This window comes from Macrobrachium nipponense, chromosome 2 (assembly GCF_015104395.2).
Source record: "Macrobrachium nipponense isolate FS-2020 chromosome 2, ASM1510439v2, whole genome shotgun sequence".
NCBI lineage: Eukaryota > Metazoa > Arthropoda > Malacostraca > Decapoda > Palaemonidae > Macrobrachium > Macrobrachium nipponense.
In genome coordinates this window covers 117,093,552-117,109,609 of record NC_087201.1, presented here as the reverse complement: position 1 = coordinate 117,109,609, position 16,058 = coordinate 117,093,552, and the positions used below count along the sequence as shown (strand labels likewise).

General features: G+C 42.5%; 2 protein-coding genes across 3 annotated transcripts in view; both read left to right on the top strand.

Annotated features, from left to right (window-relative positions):
* Nucleotides 1-16,058, top strand: part of LOC135220927 (uncharacterized) — a 241,443-nt gene that overhangs the window by 33,731 nt on the left and 191,654 nt on the right. The window lies entirely within an intron of this gene.
* LOC135220926 (ATP synthase subunit gamma, mitochondrial-like) overlaps nt 1-16,058 on the top strand; it is a 39,836-nt gene that overhangs the window by 17,800 nt on the left and 5,978 nt on the right. Inside the window, exons 4-6 of one of the 2 annotated variants that reach the window (XM_064258578.1) lie at nt 10,453-10,470; nt 12,350-12,493; nt 12,639-12,859. In XM_064258578.1, the coding sequence (XP_064114648.1) occupies nt 10,453-10,470; nt 12,350-12,493; nt 12,639-12,859 (383 nt within the window). The remainder of the gene's footprint in view (nt 1-10,452; nt 10,471-12,349; nt 12,494-12,638; nt 12,860-16,058) is intronic. The other variant, XM_064258579.1, reaches the window with a different exon arrangement.

Here is a 16,058-nt window from a genome sequence, read left to right as displayed (position 1 = left end):
GTGAGCGCCTGAACTTGCATGGTCCGAAAACAAAAATTTCATTATGGAGACCCACTCGGTCGGTTCTGGAGTCCATCAGACAGGGGGATGGAATGGTATCTCTGGACATGCAAGACGCTTATTTCACAGTCCGATACATCGCGAATCTCGGAAGTACCTGAGGTTCATGTTGAAGGCAATGGTAGTTCAGTTTCGGGCGCTTTTCTTCGGGACTAGCGGACCGCTTCCTCAAGTTTCAACCAGGGTTCTATCCCCGATAGGAAGCTGGATGCACATAATTAGGAGTAAGAATCTCCCTCTATCTGGCGGATTTGGCTTCTCCAGGTCGGAATCAGAGGAGTCGGGCATGAAGGACCTTGGAACAACTCTGGATCTGTGCCAGAAAGTTAGAATTCTGGTCAACAAACAGAAGTCCAGTTGGTTCCATCTCAGAGCATCTTATTGGGGAGATTCTGAATGCTCAAGTTTTTTCGGGCTTTTCTGTCCCCGAAGAGGGGTCAAGGCTGTCGGAGGACAGTTCAGGAGTTCTTGGACAAAAAGGTAAGTTCTGCCAATCAGTGGATGACGGCTCCTGGTGCAAATGGACGTCAGTGGAGAAATTTGGTGGGACGTGTTTTGGAAGACAATAATGCACATGAGACCCTCTGCAGTTTTTCCTGAGAGCCTCTTGGTGCAGGAAGACACAAACCAGACTCGATTACCTTTCATGTCACAGATCAAATAAAAGAGGACCTAAGTGAAGTGGATCTCTTGTGAGGCAATGGTTGGAAGAAGGGTTAGATTTACGGACAATCCTCCCGAAACCTACAGTTCTTTTCCGACGCATCGGACCACAGGTTGGGGAAGCCCTACTGGGAAATCAACGGACTCAGGACGCTTAGGTCGGAGAAGGAGAAGAAGTTCCACATAAAGGTAAAGGAACTGTTAGCAATTTTCTTGGGGCTCCAGAAAAGTTTCGGAGTTTAGTTAGGAAGGTCGAGTCGTGCAGTGCAATTCCAACAATCCACGGCCTCTCGTACGTGCGGAAAACAGGGGGGGACTCAAGTCTTCTCTCTGTACGAAGTAGCCAAAGGATCTCCTCCTGATGGTCAAACGAAGCGAAGGTTCAGCTAGCTCCGAGATTGTTCGGGAAAGAGGAACGTTCGCTGCGGACGAGTTAAGTCTTCAACAGCAAGTGTTACTCTGGAGTGGACTTTGGACAACAGATTTGTCAGAAACTTTGGCGCCTTTGGGGACGACCGTCAATGACTGTTCGCAGACATCAAGGAAAAAACCGTATCCTCTCTTTTGTTCTCCAGTCCCAGATCCTCTAGCTTGGTCGGTGGTTGGACGCGATGCGTTGGATTGGTCTAGGGTCTGAAGCTTATGCATTCCCTCAGTTCGGTCTAATAAGAGAGGTGCTGAAAAAGTTCATGTCGCACAGCAATGTAAACTAACGTTAATCGCTCCTTTTGGCCCAGGAAAGAGTGGTTCCCGGACTTTCCAGTTGTATAGACTTCCCCAGACTTCTTCCCCAGAGAAGTGGCTTCGCAAAAACAACCGCACTTCAAGAGGTCCAACCAAAAACTTGGTCCGCTCTAGCTCTGACAGGGTTCAGACTGTCCGGAATCCTGTCAGAGCGAAGAGGATTTCAAGAAGAGCTGCCAGAAGCACGCTAGTTGTAGGAGAGGAGAGTTCTAAACAAAACTCTATCAAGGGAAGTGGAGAATCTTCAGAGAGTGGTTGTAAGTTGATAAAGTCTCACTTCTGCGACCCTCTTAACAGGAAATAGAGTTTTCTGCTATTTCTTAGGAAAACTCTAAGAAACTGGCTCCTCGACGATCAGAGGATATAGAGCATGCTCTCTTCGGTTTTTCGAATCGAGGATTTGGCTATTTCCTCTTAATTCAAGAATCTGTCGGGACTCATTAGGTCTTTCGAAAACCACTAAGCTCCGCAAGTAACAGGACTTGGAACTAGATGTGGTGCCTTAAGTTCCTCATGGGGCCAACGTCTGAGCCCTTTGAAGTCGGCTTCACTCAGGAACTTGACGAAAGAAGGCATTTTTTCTTATTGCACTAGGCTTCTGCTAAGGTGTCAGCCGAATTGCACGCTATAGACAAAAGAGTCGGTTTCTCTAAGGCAAGGCTGTATTTTCGGTATCTTTGACCTTTCTAGCCAAAAATGAGAATCCTGATAATCCTTGGCCGAGGAGTTTTGTGGTAAGGAAATTAGCTGACTTTGGTTGGACATGAGGAGGAGAAAAGGCTCTTATGTCCAGTCAGGGGCTATTAAGCAGTATCTGGTTGCCACTAAGGGTATTAGAGGACAATTCTTCTAAGCTATGGACCTCGGTTCAAAATCCCTCTCGTCTCTCTTTCTCAAGAAGCATATAGTTCTTTATTAGAGAGCTTATCAGGGAAGCTCACTCGCAGTCCGAGAACGGACAATCTTTCCGTTCTGAGAGTTAAAGTCCCGAGGTTAGAGCAGTGAGTGGCAACTTCTTTAGCATTCAGAAAGAAATTTATTCTTTAGCGTCGATTCTTCAGAGCAAGTACTGGAGATCGAAATTTCGTTTTTGCGAAGTCATTATTCAAAGAGATAGAAAACGGTTTGCGAGAATGTTAAAACGTTAGGTCGGTGGCGGTTTCTGGCATGGTGTGGAGAACGGCACAGGGGTCGTCACCTCTAGGCTAAACTTTTCAACCTGATAGGTTGTCGCAGTTCAGGGAAGCTGGGGGTACTGAGTACCTGGGGGGGGGGGGATACTCACCAGTCGTTAGGTCAGATTTACAATGTTTGGGTATATATTTTGTTCATGAAACTTACCTGACAGATATATTAAGCTGTATTTCCTGAAGTCCGAAAGAATTTTAAAAATGCGCGGCACACGCGTGGGCGGCCAGGTGGTAGTACCCATTCCCGCCGCTGGGAGGCGGATTCCAGGAAACTATTACCATTATCAATTCATATTTTTTTTCTCTGTCAGACAGGTCGGTAAACAACTGTTTACATACCTCCGCCTAGGATTTTCGAAACTTTATTAGCCACTTAAGTATCCTAAATTATTTCTTGCGATGATTAATTGGATTATGTGGCTAGGCATACGCTATCGTAAATTTTTTCATTGCATTTGATGTCTGAAGCTAGTTACCTAGTTTCAGACTTGAGTCTGCATAGGTAAGGGTGAGGCTTACCGTAATTTCCGGTAGACACTCGCATATATATATGAACGTTTTACATTTTTCTTTCATAAGTTAATTAGTGTAATGTGTGGATGATTACGGAGAAGGAGGATTCAATTAGCATTTTAGAGCGTGTTAGAATCAGGAGTTTTCATCCACAGTAAACAGAAGTTAGAAAATAATGAACCTTCTAACCTCTGTAGATTTTTATTTTGCCCTACCCTGTGGTATGGCTTACGAGCCTAGAATAAGTCGTCGGCTAAAGGATTACATCAAGTAATCTTAGACAAAGTGCTCGCTCTCCAAACCAGTGTTGTGAAGTGTAGTGCCCATTGTGTTGTGAGGGGCCGTCAGCTAGGCCCCATAATGCCCTAGGCCTGGACCTCTGTCGGACTCACAGGACTCAGGGAGAGGGCACGTCGAAAGCCGCAAGAGGGTTACGGGGGCTCCCCCACCGATGTGGCGGTCCCTTCGGCAGAACCTGTTGACTCTCCAGGCGCTAAAGATCGGCACGTGCGCGAATCTTGAAAGATGCTTCTCGTCCTCCGAGGCGTCCTCCCCACACAGGGGTTGGAGTTATCGGAAGGACTCGCGCCCCCTAAAGTGAAGCTTTAGAGAAACGAGGCGCTTCTCGTTCCTCTCTTCTCGTCACGAGAGGATGAGAGGAGTAAAGAGACCACAATTTTCCCTTTTAGAAGAATGCAATGGCTCTTTCCTAAGGGGACATTTAAGGAGGCCTCATTCATCTACCAGAAGAGTGATTTGGAGCCTCCTGCGAGAACGCTCCATGTATAATTCATTTATACATTATTAAGGAGGCTTCATTCTCTTGCCAGAAGAGTGATTTGAGCCTCATGCGAGTGACCGCTCATGTATACATCATGTATACATTATTTAAGGAGGCCTCATGCATCTTGCCAGAAGAGTGATTTGAGCCTCCGCGAGTGACGTCATTAGTATATATCACATATACATTATTAAGGAGTTCATTCATTCTTGCCAGAAGAGTGACTTGAGCCCCCTGCGAGGAACTGTGACAACGTCATGAAGTTAGAGCTGTTTCAACCTCGCTAGATTCCAAAGAATTTGGTAATCAAGGACATTCTGATTCCACCTTTTGAGGAGCAACTCAGTATTCGTTCTCCTTCTCCTCATTGCGCTCCGTATACGTTAATGTTAACGTTTAGCTTTTACTTCGATAAGCAAGCTGATAAGGTTGACGGCCGGCAGCTGCTCTGCACAGGTCAAACAAACTTATGTCTTCTGGTCGGCATAAGAAGGGCACTTTAGAACAGTGAGGAAGTTTTTGGAGGTGCTGACGTCCTATAGAGAGACATTCTCCAGGACGCTCGGAAAGCACCTTGCGGGAAGACGAAAAGCCATACGTATGCCTTTAGTGTTCAAACTCTTCAGGAGCAGCGTCGGCTCTCATGGAGGAATCGCATGAGGACGTCCCTTAAAAAATTATTCAGTCATACCGCAAAAACGCTGGTTCGTCATAAAACATTGAGATGTTGGCAAGAGGCGCTCCCAGGACGCCCTCCATTCGGCGGGCCTTGCATGCCATTCAAGGCGCTCAACGAGTCCTCTCTGAAACGTCGTTACAGAAGATTGGTGTTCTCTGCTCCGACCACTCTCGTAGCATGTTGGACGCTTTCCAGGACGATAAGCAGGACGCTTTTGAGGACGCTCGGCAGGACAGTATTTTGAGGACGCTCAGCAGGACGCTTTCCAGCACGCTTTGAGGACGCTCAGCAGGACGCTTTTGTTGGACATCGCCAGGACGCCTTCGTGGAAGCTCGGCAGGACGCTAGCAGAGGAGCCGCCAGGACGTAGTGAGGCCGCCTCGCCAGGACGCTAGCGAGGACGCTTTGAGACGCCGCATCCTACACGTCATGACGCTCGGATAGAAGCACTTGCCAGGACGTTTCTTCAGATACGATAGGCGGTCCTACGCTCAAGACGTTCGGCAGGATTTCCTGCAGAACGCTCTTCAAAGAGGGGCGTCGTCGAAGTGAGGAAGGAGTTTGTCTCGTCAAGATGTCTACTTCGCTGTTACGAAGGGACGTTCAATAGAATCATCACTGATGAATTCCAGGAAAAACTGTAAGCAGATTTTCTCCGGTGTCATAAAAACGCCGCGTTGCGTTCGGGATGCGCTGCCGAGGGGAAAATTAGGTCCTTCCCGTCGTAAGCCCAGTCTGTAATCAGGAATCCTGCCCCTTCCTCGATCTCTGCGGGGAATCGGGAAAACTTATGCTCGAATTCCTGGATTACTTTCTGTCATGTAACTGGTTAGTTATCATTGACAAAGATATTCTAACATTTTATCGCTTAGCGGATAAGTAAAAATTCGGAAGAGCTCTCATTCATTTTCAGAACCGAACGTAGACAGTCGTTTTCCTTTCTTTCTCCTCTTCCTCGTCCAGGAAAGATTAGTAGAGACTTCGATGTTCAAATTACTACTAATAAGTAGGTTTTTATCTTTGAGTCATTTTGCTAACGCATGGTCGAGTCATATAACGCATATGTAATTTTTAACCTCTGCGATAGAAAGCCGAAGAACTTTGTTCTAATGTATTTATTTGAACACTCCTTAACCTTCCAAGATTTTCGGAGGTAAGAAAACTCTTCAGGTAATTGTTACGACAACACAACTCAGCTTCGTATTAGCGGAATTCGTTTCGTTTAAAATAGGCCTGGCTGGAGAGTTTCTGATTTGCTGATAATATATACCTATTCTTCGTAAAGGAAGTAGCTGGGCAAAACTCAGGCAGATAGTATTCTTGTTCTCCATTGAAGCTTTCCTTCGAGGAAGACTTCTCCTCACTCTTTTGGATAGAGATCGAAAGGTGGGACGATCTCCAATCCATTTTTACTTGTTTTCTTTCAAGGAAAGAATTAGGATGGAGACGTTGTTCAGAAAATTACTATAAATATTACTAGTAGATTAAACCTCGCGACATGATTTACAAGCAGTTGAATTGTGGCCGAGGGGTAGGCGCATATCCTAGTTATTCTACGGATTGAGGCACATAGACGAGAAGTATTCTAATTGAACTGCAAACATCAACTCAGCTTCTGTATTTAGCGAATTTTGTTTCGTTTAAAATATGCCTGCTGAAGAGTTCAGATCTGGCTCGATATTTCATACCTATCCCTTCGTTAAAAGGAGTAGCTGGCAACTCAGGCATATAGTGCGAGGACGATGATTCAAGGCTGCTGGTTAACTGTGATCTAAGCCCAGTATCCGGGCTAGCTCGTGTCATGCCCGGTTGGTTAACGTCTCTATCCCGTGGGGAATGTTAATAACCGTTCTTCTTTGCCCTACAAATCATGGATCTTTAGCCTCGGTTGAGAAACTTCTAGTAATCTTGAATGATCATAACCTGCCGTTACTTAGGAAAAATTTTCAACAAAGATATCCTTTAACTTAGGTGCGGGTTTTACCGCCAGGTAACATTCTGTACGAATCTACGCGCATAGCACATAATAATGCTCTCCTGCTTATGCATAAGCGCAGCCTTATTTAGGGAAGGGAAGCGGGCTGAGTGAGGGAATGATGATGTTTGCTGGGGACCATTTCCCTCGCTGGAGAAGCTGTTTTCCCTGAATAAACAGCAATTCAGACCTCTACAAATTTTTTCCTCACGAAGAAATTGGAATAACATCAAAAGATTGACTTGTAATTCTAATTTTTCTCTCAACGGCTTTGAGGATCACCTCGGTCGATATCGAGAGGGTGCCAGAAATCCGAACAGAGAAAGAATGTTATGGCACATTGTTGAAAGAAATTGGAAGCCAAATTAGCAGCTTGCCAGTTCTCGAAGGGTGAAGGTAGGATCGAGTGGCCAAATCATCTGGATAATTTCTCAGCTCTCTCATAGCTCGAGAAACAAAAGGGGGAGAGAGAATTGGTTATGGCTTGGGACGAACGTAACGATCCTCAATAGGTTCGTTAATCTAGTGCACGTCCCTGTGGGGGTCTTCTCGATCGAAGGCAACAACTAATGAGTCTGAGTAATTCCTCACTTAGAAGTATGTCGAAAGGAGGAGAGAGAGACTGAGGAGGCCTTTCGTAAGTTTGTTCGTAATATTGAAGAAGAAGGAGTTCATCTTAAGTTGTTCCCTTATTTCCTGATCTAGAGGATAGCTTAGTCGCCACATGTTGGCCTATAAGAGTGGATCACAGAGTTTGTCAGGTAATTCAGGAGAATTTTTCCAAAGACCCTTCCCGAGGAATCGGTGTAATCAAACATCGTCACTTAGTGAAGTATCTAATATCTCTCCTCTCTGAGTCTGGAAAGCGTTCAGACTATCGAGAAGCGATAAGATCTTCAAGATTAATGGCAGTCTCTGGCCAAGGCAAAGCAGTGCTGCCTATTTTCAGTTTTCAATCGGAGGGGGCCGTTTCTGGAGATAGTGAAGGGAAATGACTGTTCCTCCACCTCCACCTCTGTGAATTTCGTTATGGTTCTATCTTTCCGTATGAAGTATGAGATAAGATAGAAGTCCTAACTGTTGTAGAATATGCAAATATGTTGTTGACCGGCCTCTAGGCTCAGAGATTCGGTTCTGTCAAACAACAAGCTTCACGATCTTTGAGGTCTGTGGAGATCTTGTATTCTCTGGATCAAAGGTTCCGGCATGGAACTTAGACGTAGTCTGAGTTTCTGATGCCAAAAGCATTTCGAACCTATCCTTTCTGCGAACTTAATACACGTGACCAGAAAGGCTAATATTCTAACCGCTTTAGCCACGGCAAGGAGGGTTAGTGAGGTTTAGCCATCATCAGAGGTTTTGGCTTTAAAGGACATAATGCGGTCTTGTCCGCAAGCCTTCCGTTCTTGATAAGAACGAAAACCTGTCTGACCATTGACCCGAAGGCTTGGAGACCAAGGGTATGGCACCAAATTATTGGGCAAGGCGTAGAAGAGTCCTGTGCCCTGTAGGGTCTCTCAAGTTTTATCTTGATAAAACATATGAGAAAGTCAAGGTCAACAGACAATCTGCGGTGTTCCGTAAAAAGACCAGACTAGTTCATGTCCAAGAACACCCTGGCATGATAGCCAAGGAGTTCTTTTAAGAGGTCTCATTCATTATGTTTGCATAAAGATTTGAGATTTTTTTCTTAATATCAATGCTCAAGAGGTGAGGCGCGGCCTCGGAAGCATTTCAACAGAGCATGACACTCAGTAACATCCTGAGTGCCCACGCTTTTGCGAAGCAACTCTGGGTTCGCTTCACACTCCCGACAATCTGCGGTGTTCCGTAAAAAGACCAGACTGGTTCATGTCCACGAACACCCTGGGCATTATAGCCAAGGAGTTCTTTTAAGAGGTCTCATTCATTATGTTTTGCATAAAGATTTGAGATTTTTTCTTAATATGAATTGCCTCAAGAGGTGAGGGCGCGGCCTCGGAAGCATTTCAACAGAGCATGACACTCAGTAACATCCTGAGTGCACGCTTTAGCGAAGCAACTCTGTGTTCGCTTCACACTCCCGAACGGGATGTGAAGACGACATTTCAGATCCGTAAGTCGCTAGGACATACATATCCGTAGATATATTGGGTGCAAGAGGCACACGAATCCTATCCTATAGAAAAGGGATAGGTGTGCTTTTAACTTTGAAGGGTTGGTCGCTTGAGGCGCGTTCCTTCTCTTTAGCCTAGAAGTTATGGAACTAACTTTGATAGGTAGGTAGGTCAGGTGGTGGTTTTAGCTTCGGTGCCCTCAAAAGTATGGTCATATGGTCCTAGTCACATTGTGGTCACGCCCCCGTTGACAGATCATCTAGAGCGCACCAGCATTACAGGTCTCTACCTCGCTGGCAACTCTAGTAACGCAGAAGCAGACTTTGGTGACAGTAATCACGAAGTCGGCTATGCTAACAGGTCAGGAACCAAGATGTATATCATCTACTTATTTTAGTTTCCCAAAAATCCTATTCTCGTCTCTTCCCACCATCCGAAGGTGGGATTCAGCTATATATATCTGTCAGGTAAGTTTCATGAACAAAATGTTATTGTTATAATACAATTAAGTTTGTTCATACTTACCTGGCAGTATATATAATTAAAGTGCCCACCACTCCCCTCCCCTCAGGAGACAGTGGCACTGATAAAATATGAATAGAAAATGGGAATAGTTTCCTGATATCCGCCTCCCAGCGGCGGGAATGGGTACTACCACCTGGCCGCCCACTGCGTGTGCCGCGATTTTTAAATTCTGTCGGACTTCAGAAAATCAAGCTATATATATATCTGCCAGGTAAGTATGAACAAACTTAATTGTATTATAACAATAACATGTTTTTAAATCTGGTGTTGGTGACAAATGTTTTGTATGATTGAATTTCTGGTCTTAGCCCAGGGCAAGGGCAATCTTTGTTGTTACTATCCTCCGTCAGTCAGCCTTGACTAGCTTGAACTACGGAAGGATTCCACTCCTGTAGAGGCTAACTTTGTCAAATTCCAATTCCTCTACAATAGTAAGAAGAGCACCGACCAGAGGCAGTAACAGTCTGCTGTAGCTCTCTTACAAGGTAAGGTACAACAGACACCTTGAGTGTTTACTGGTATTGCAATAAATGTACCATTTAAAAATACTAGTGGTCCCACTGAATCCCACCCTCCCATAAATGTGTAATCAGCTCTATAATTGTTCGGTAAGACTACAATAAAAATGAAATTTTCATTATTAAAATGAAGTTTTATTGTATACTTACCGAACAATTATGATTATACCCACCCTCCTCCCCTTAGGTGGACGGACGGGCAGAAAGAATTGGATTCACCTGGGCAGTTGTACCTGGTTTCTCCTGCGAGTGGAGGAGATGACGTCATCACCACCAGTGTTGGCGACGCCGACGCGCTAAATTTGAATTTAGTATCCTGCCGCTCGTGGAAATCACGGCTCTATAATTGTTCGGTAAGTATACAATAAAACTTCATTTTAATAATGAAATTTTCATATTACCCTGAAGTATAAATTTTATTTGGATTATTATCCACACATGAAAGTGCTGCTGTTCAGATGGTTTGGTAATTGTTTTTCTTAAAATTGTACCAAGTGTAGAATTGAGTAAAGATTTAACACTTTAAAAATTTGAGATCTGAATTAAGTCAATAGGATTTTATGCATTATTGATTTACTATTTTAAAGAAATTTTATTGAAAAAGGTGAAGTTTAGTTGGTTTTTGTAAAGTATTGGTTATGTAATAGGTTTAATAGTATACTGTTTTGCCACATTGTGTTTAATGGTTATATTCTTTTTCACTTTTAGTGCTAAAACAACTGGAGGGTAATGATGGTGATGACTAGAGTAGTTGGAATAAGTAATTGTAGACTGCACTGTGTTCAGTGCTTTTTTTTTTCTATTTTTGTGATCACCCCTGCTTTGCCCCTGAGTATTATTATAATAAATGCTGTATGTTTAGCCACATATCAGTGCCTTATATTGAGCATACCAACTTTATACAAATGCTCAGGCAGATCGGACTTTGAATCCACTAAATTGAGGCAAGGGTTTTGCTTCTGTCAAGAATCCCACTTGTAAATCATGCGATAGATTTCTTTACGTTGCTAGCAACAGATTTTTTTAAAAAATCAAGTAATTGCTTTTGTAGGTTGGGAGTAATTCATTGATGGTTATAGTACATGCAAAATTTTGCAATGCTTACCAAGTTGCAGGACTAGATACAGTAGATGTTGATTAGCAGATTTAGTAAGAATTGAAAAATCTGGTTAGTGTGGAGACAGTGGATGCTGAAATTATTGCTCACACCTTTTTGACACTAGACTACTAGAGTACAGAAACCAGCTTGAGAAGAGCCTTTATTAGGCTCAGAGGTCTGGATAAACTAATCCTTTATAATAAAAGAGTACAGTATTTGCCATCCCTTTTTCATGGTTTCTACTCTGTGAGAAGTTTCAACACATATTTATTCTAGTATGCTTATGGTGAATATTTGTGAAATTCTTTAGTACTGATTAACTGTAATTCTGACTAGGACTAGTGTCATGAGTCTTAAAAATCCAGTAAAATAATAGAATTATTGTTCATTAGTTACTATGGTATTTCTTTCATGTGCATAAGTTATGTGACACTACTTAACCTTTAACTGTTCTCTCTCGATGACCCCCATAAAGTGACCTCGTGGTGCATTGCACACACAACTAAAGGATGCTTGCAGCATCCCACATTTTAGCCTTTTACTTTACCCTCATACGTATTTGCTTTCTTTTCTTGTCCAGCCTTTTTGTTATGATACTATTTAGTGCATTTGCATTTACAGAGTTTTCTCTATCAGTTTCACTTTTAGATAATTTCATTTTATTTTCTGAATGGATCTCTTTGCGCCGAATCATTGCAACTCCCTCCTTTCTTTAATGGCATTCAGTTGCTGAAATTGTCCAGTGCTCGGCTTTATAGCCTGGCTTCATGATACATTCATTTTCAAGTTGAACCACAACCCAATGCAGTTGGTTTATGACCTTAATATGGGGGCAGTTAACTACTAAGGTGATGAGGGAAGAAACAAACTAAATTCTATGGAATTTTTATGTATTGGATGAATATAGTGTCTTCTAGGTTTCTTGTTAGCAATTAGAGGTAAGACTTCAAATTTAATGGTAAGTGTAAAGTACCAGTTAAATTCAGCTAGAAATGGTATAAAAATTATGTACTGTATAGGTAGTCATTTGACTGGGATGTATTGTGTATATTGAGTGTAGGCTTGGCTTATACAAGAGGGCCTTTGTTACCTATGGGAAGTTTTCTCATCAGAAGGCCAGACTCTTGAAATGTCTTACGTTGTATTTATCAAATGGAAATGAAGAATATTCTTAAATAGCAGTGATGTGGTTAAACTGCGGGTATTTTATAACATTTTCAGAACAGCAAGAACCAGGTGGTACTTTTGTCTGTTGAATGTTATATTTTAAAATATAATATTTTCATCTGCCAGATTTATTTATCTCATATATCTTATATTTAAAAATCTACAAGTTTGATGGTATAAAATTATTTATCTCCTACATCTTATATTTAAAAATCTACAAGTTTGATGGTATAAATACCTTCCAAGCAGTGTGAAAATTGAGAACTTTATCTTTAGTTTCTATGTTCAGTAGTGTAGGTAACCCGATGTTAAGATTAATAAAACTAAATTACATTTCAGTACTCTTGCCAAAAACATCATTGCCCAAGTGGGAGAGGTAGGAAGAAAACCAGCAACCTTTGAAGATGCTGCCAAAATAGCTACTTTTATTTTAAACAGTGGGTATGATTTTGGTTCAGGAAGAATTATCTACAACAAGTTTAGGTGAGTCTTAAGTTACTAAATAGAAGATAAAAATTTTATAATGGATAATTATACACATTTGTTATTGTGTGTTTTTTTTTATACACATCAATAGTAATTTTTTACCTTTTGAGTTAGTTTCATAAGTTAAGTTTTCCTTTTACAGGACTGTTGTGTCATATGACCTGATGGAGTTGCCATTCTATCCAGTTGCTGCTATTTCTGCCGGTGAGAAAATTTCTCTGTATGACTCCCTAGATGCTGATGTTATTCAGTCCTACATGGAGTATTCCTTGGCTTCCTTGATTTTCTACGCTATGAAAGAGGGAGCATGTGCTGAGCAGTCTTCAAGAATGACTGCTATGGACAATGCTAGCAAGAATGCTGGTAAGTCATTCTCTTTGCAGGGTGTTTTTGAGAAATGTAAATATATATTGCCTCAGATAATTCACGTAGTCTGTGTTATAATCTATTCTCCCTGTCCCATCTTGGGGGGAATAATAATTTCAGAAAATATTCTAGGCTAGCCTGTAGTAGTTTTGGTTTTTGTGTGGATGTTTGGAAGCAAATCTTGTCTGGGACACTTGACAATCGAGAGGAAAAAAAAAATCAAATGTAGGGTTTGGTTCTTCAAAATTAACTACTATCCAAAGTTTGGGGTGTTTATGCAACATCTGGCATATTGTGAGCAATGATTATCAGTATTTAGTAATTTGTTCATGAAACTTACCTGTCATATATATATATAGCTGTATTTTCTGAAATCCGACAGAATTTTGAAAACTTCCGACACACGCAGTGGTCGGCCAGGTGGTTAGTACCCATTCCCGCCGCTGGGAGGCGGGTATCAGGAACCATTCCCATTTTCTATTCATAATTTTTCTGTTGCCGGTGCTGAAAACACCTGTTTTCAGTACCTCCGTCTTAGGATTTTGGAAACTTCATTGCCGCTAAGTATCCTAATTGTCTTTGATTTAATTTACTGGATTTGTGGCTAGGCATACGCTATCTTAAATTGATTTGAATTTGATTCATTTTTGCATAAGATATCTGAATCTAGTTAGGCTAGTTTCAGAGGGGGTTGTCTGCAAAGATAGGGTGTGGCTACCGAAAGCTTCGGTAGATCTGCACTTGGTATGCACGAGGGGTATGGGTCTTGCTTCTTTGTTGAGATTTGTCATGTAAGGAGTGTGAGACTTTGTCTATTCCGTAAAGAAGACATATGATTCGTATGTACGCAATTTAATCAGTAAACATGTCTATTCCGTAAAGAAGACTTATGATTCGTTATGTACGCAATTAATCAGTAAACATGTCTAATTCCGTTAAGGAAGGATGTATGATTCGTATGTACGCAATTAATCACGTAACAAAAGTCAGGGTAGTGAACCTGCTAACCTTCCTGTAGACTTTATTTTGCCTAACCCTGTAGTAGGCCTACGGGCTATGAATATGTCCTGCGAGAGGTGCTCGCTCTCCTTCATTGCTGTGAAGAGTGCTACTTCTGTAATTGTTACTCCTAACCCTGTAGTGTTGCCTTCGGGCCCTAAAACAGTGTCTGTAGAGGAATTGCCCTTTCTCTTATACTCTTTCGATTCGAGAATTGAAAGTGCTTGCTTTAGAGAGCAAAAGTGAAGTGGGCTAAGTGGCAGTGTCAGTGCCCCTTGTGTAGTGGAGGGTGCGTCAGATCGGCCTCATTTCGCCTCTAGGGCCGGGACCTCTGCTTGAACTCCCAGGACCGGGTAGAGAGCATGTCAAAGCCGAAGGAGGGTTACGAGGAACTCCCACCCGATCTGGCGTGCCTTCGGCAGTATCTGATGAAACTCCCCAGACTGCCAAGTGCATACACGTGCACGAATCCCCTGAAGGAATTGCTTCTCGTCCTCCGAAGCGTCCTCCCCCCCGTGCAGGGGTTTTGGAGCTTTCGAAGGACTCGCGCCCTCTAAATAGAAGCTTTATAGAAGAGACGCTTCACCACGTCTCTCTCTCTCTCGTTATGCGTTTCAGTGAGAGTAAGAGGCGAATGTCCGCCTGAAAACACGTGTCCGTCTTTCCACCGAGAAATACGAAAAAAGAAGTCATAGTAGCAGGATGCTTTTGAGAGCAGACGTCCGAGCTTTATACTGTGAGAATAAGAAGGCGTTCCCTCGCCCCTCTTATTCTCACACGATCAACCCTTTCTCCTGACTGCTTCGTGCAGTCGGATTTCTCTCCGAGATGTAGGACGCTTGGATGGACGCCAGGCACGCCAGGTGTGTTGCCTGGCTGAACGTTTCTGTTGAACTCTTCAAGCTCTTGTTTCAGATTTGGGCCTAAAGAATTTTTAACTCTACCTTCGGTGATACCTTCTACCTCACCTGCAAAGAATGTGAAGTAGGCAGTGCTTAAAGTGAACAGACTTCTTCTTCTTCGAAACCCAGCAAGACATCGGGTTTCGTGAATTCAAGAGGTCTCTGTCAATTAATATTGCTTTTCGCATAGGTGGGTGGAGTTAAGGAAACGCTCAAGGGAAGATCTCGTTTTTGCTTTACCGCAGTCAAGACTTGTGATAAGGCAGTTACGGGTTATGTTAAAGCTCGACGTCCTACACGTCATGACGCTCGACTACTTTCGGTAGGATTCTTGCAAAAGCATTCATCAAGAGGACGCTCTTCAGGAAAGCGCAAGAAAGGACTTCCTTTGTCATACTGCCAATAAATTTACGTTGCAAGCTTTTTAGTCCATCTGAAAGGGCTTTTCAGATGATAGTTTTTGTTAGTTCCTAAGTTCGGGACTACGCTGCCGAAGTTGAACATCGGGGTCCTACCTGCTGAAAGCCCAGTCTCTTATCAGGATTCTTGCCCCTTCCTCGATTGATACGGGAATCGGTAAAATAATATGCTCGACTTCCTGGATTACGTTTTGTCAATTCAGTGATTTTCCCCCATTGACAATATACTATCGTTTTGTCAAGTAAGTGGGTATCCCCTCATTGACAAAATATATCTCTGTTCCGTAAATGGATTAGTTCTCATTGACAAACATCTCATTAACTTTATATTGTGTAAGCGGATAAGCTCTTATTGACAAGATTCGGAAGAGCTCTCATTCATCATTCGCAGACTCGTACAAGAAATAGACTTGTAGACTACGTCAATGAAACGCTTATGTCCAACATAAGAAAGCTTGAGCTGTCTGCTTCGATTCTCTAAGTTTTGTTCATGAAACTTGCCTGTCAGATATGTATGTAGCTGTATTTCCGAATTCAGCTATATATATGTCTGCCAGGTAAGTATGAACAAACTTTATTGTAATATAATATCATATTTTGCCTTGCGTTATTTTACTACTGGTTGGTTCAAGTCATATACGCTTGCTGTAGTTACCTCTTCGGATGGCAGCTGAGAGGTCTATTGTCTATTATTTTAAGGGCATTTAATCGTTACTCCCTGCAGCCTTCCAGGAGTTTCTGATTTATCTTTTACCGTTGTATGGTAGTGTTATGACGACACAAACGCATCTATATATTTAGCGTTTTCTGTTTAGCTTAAATATACCAGCTTGAGAGTCTCTTTCTGCTCAAAAATAACGGACCTATTTCTTCGTA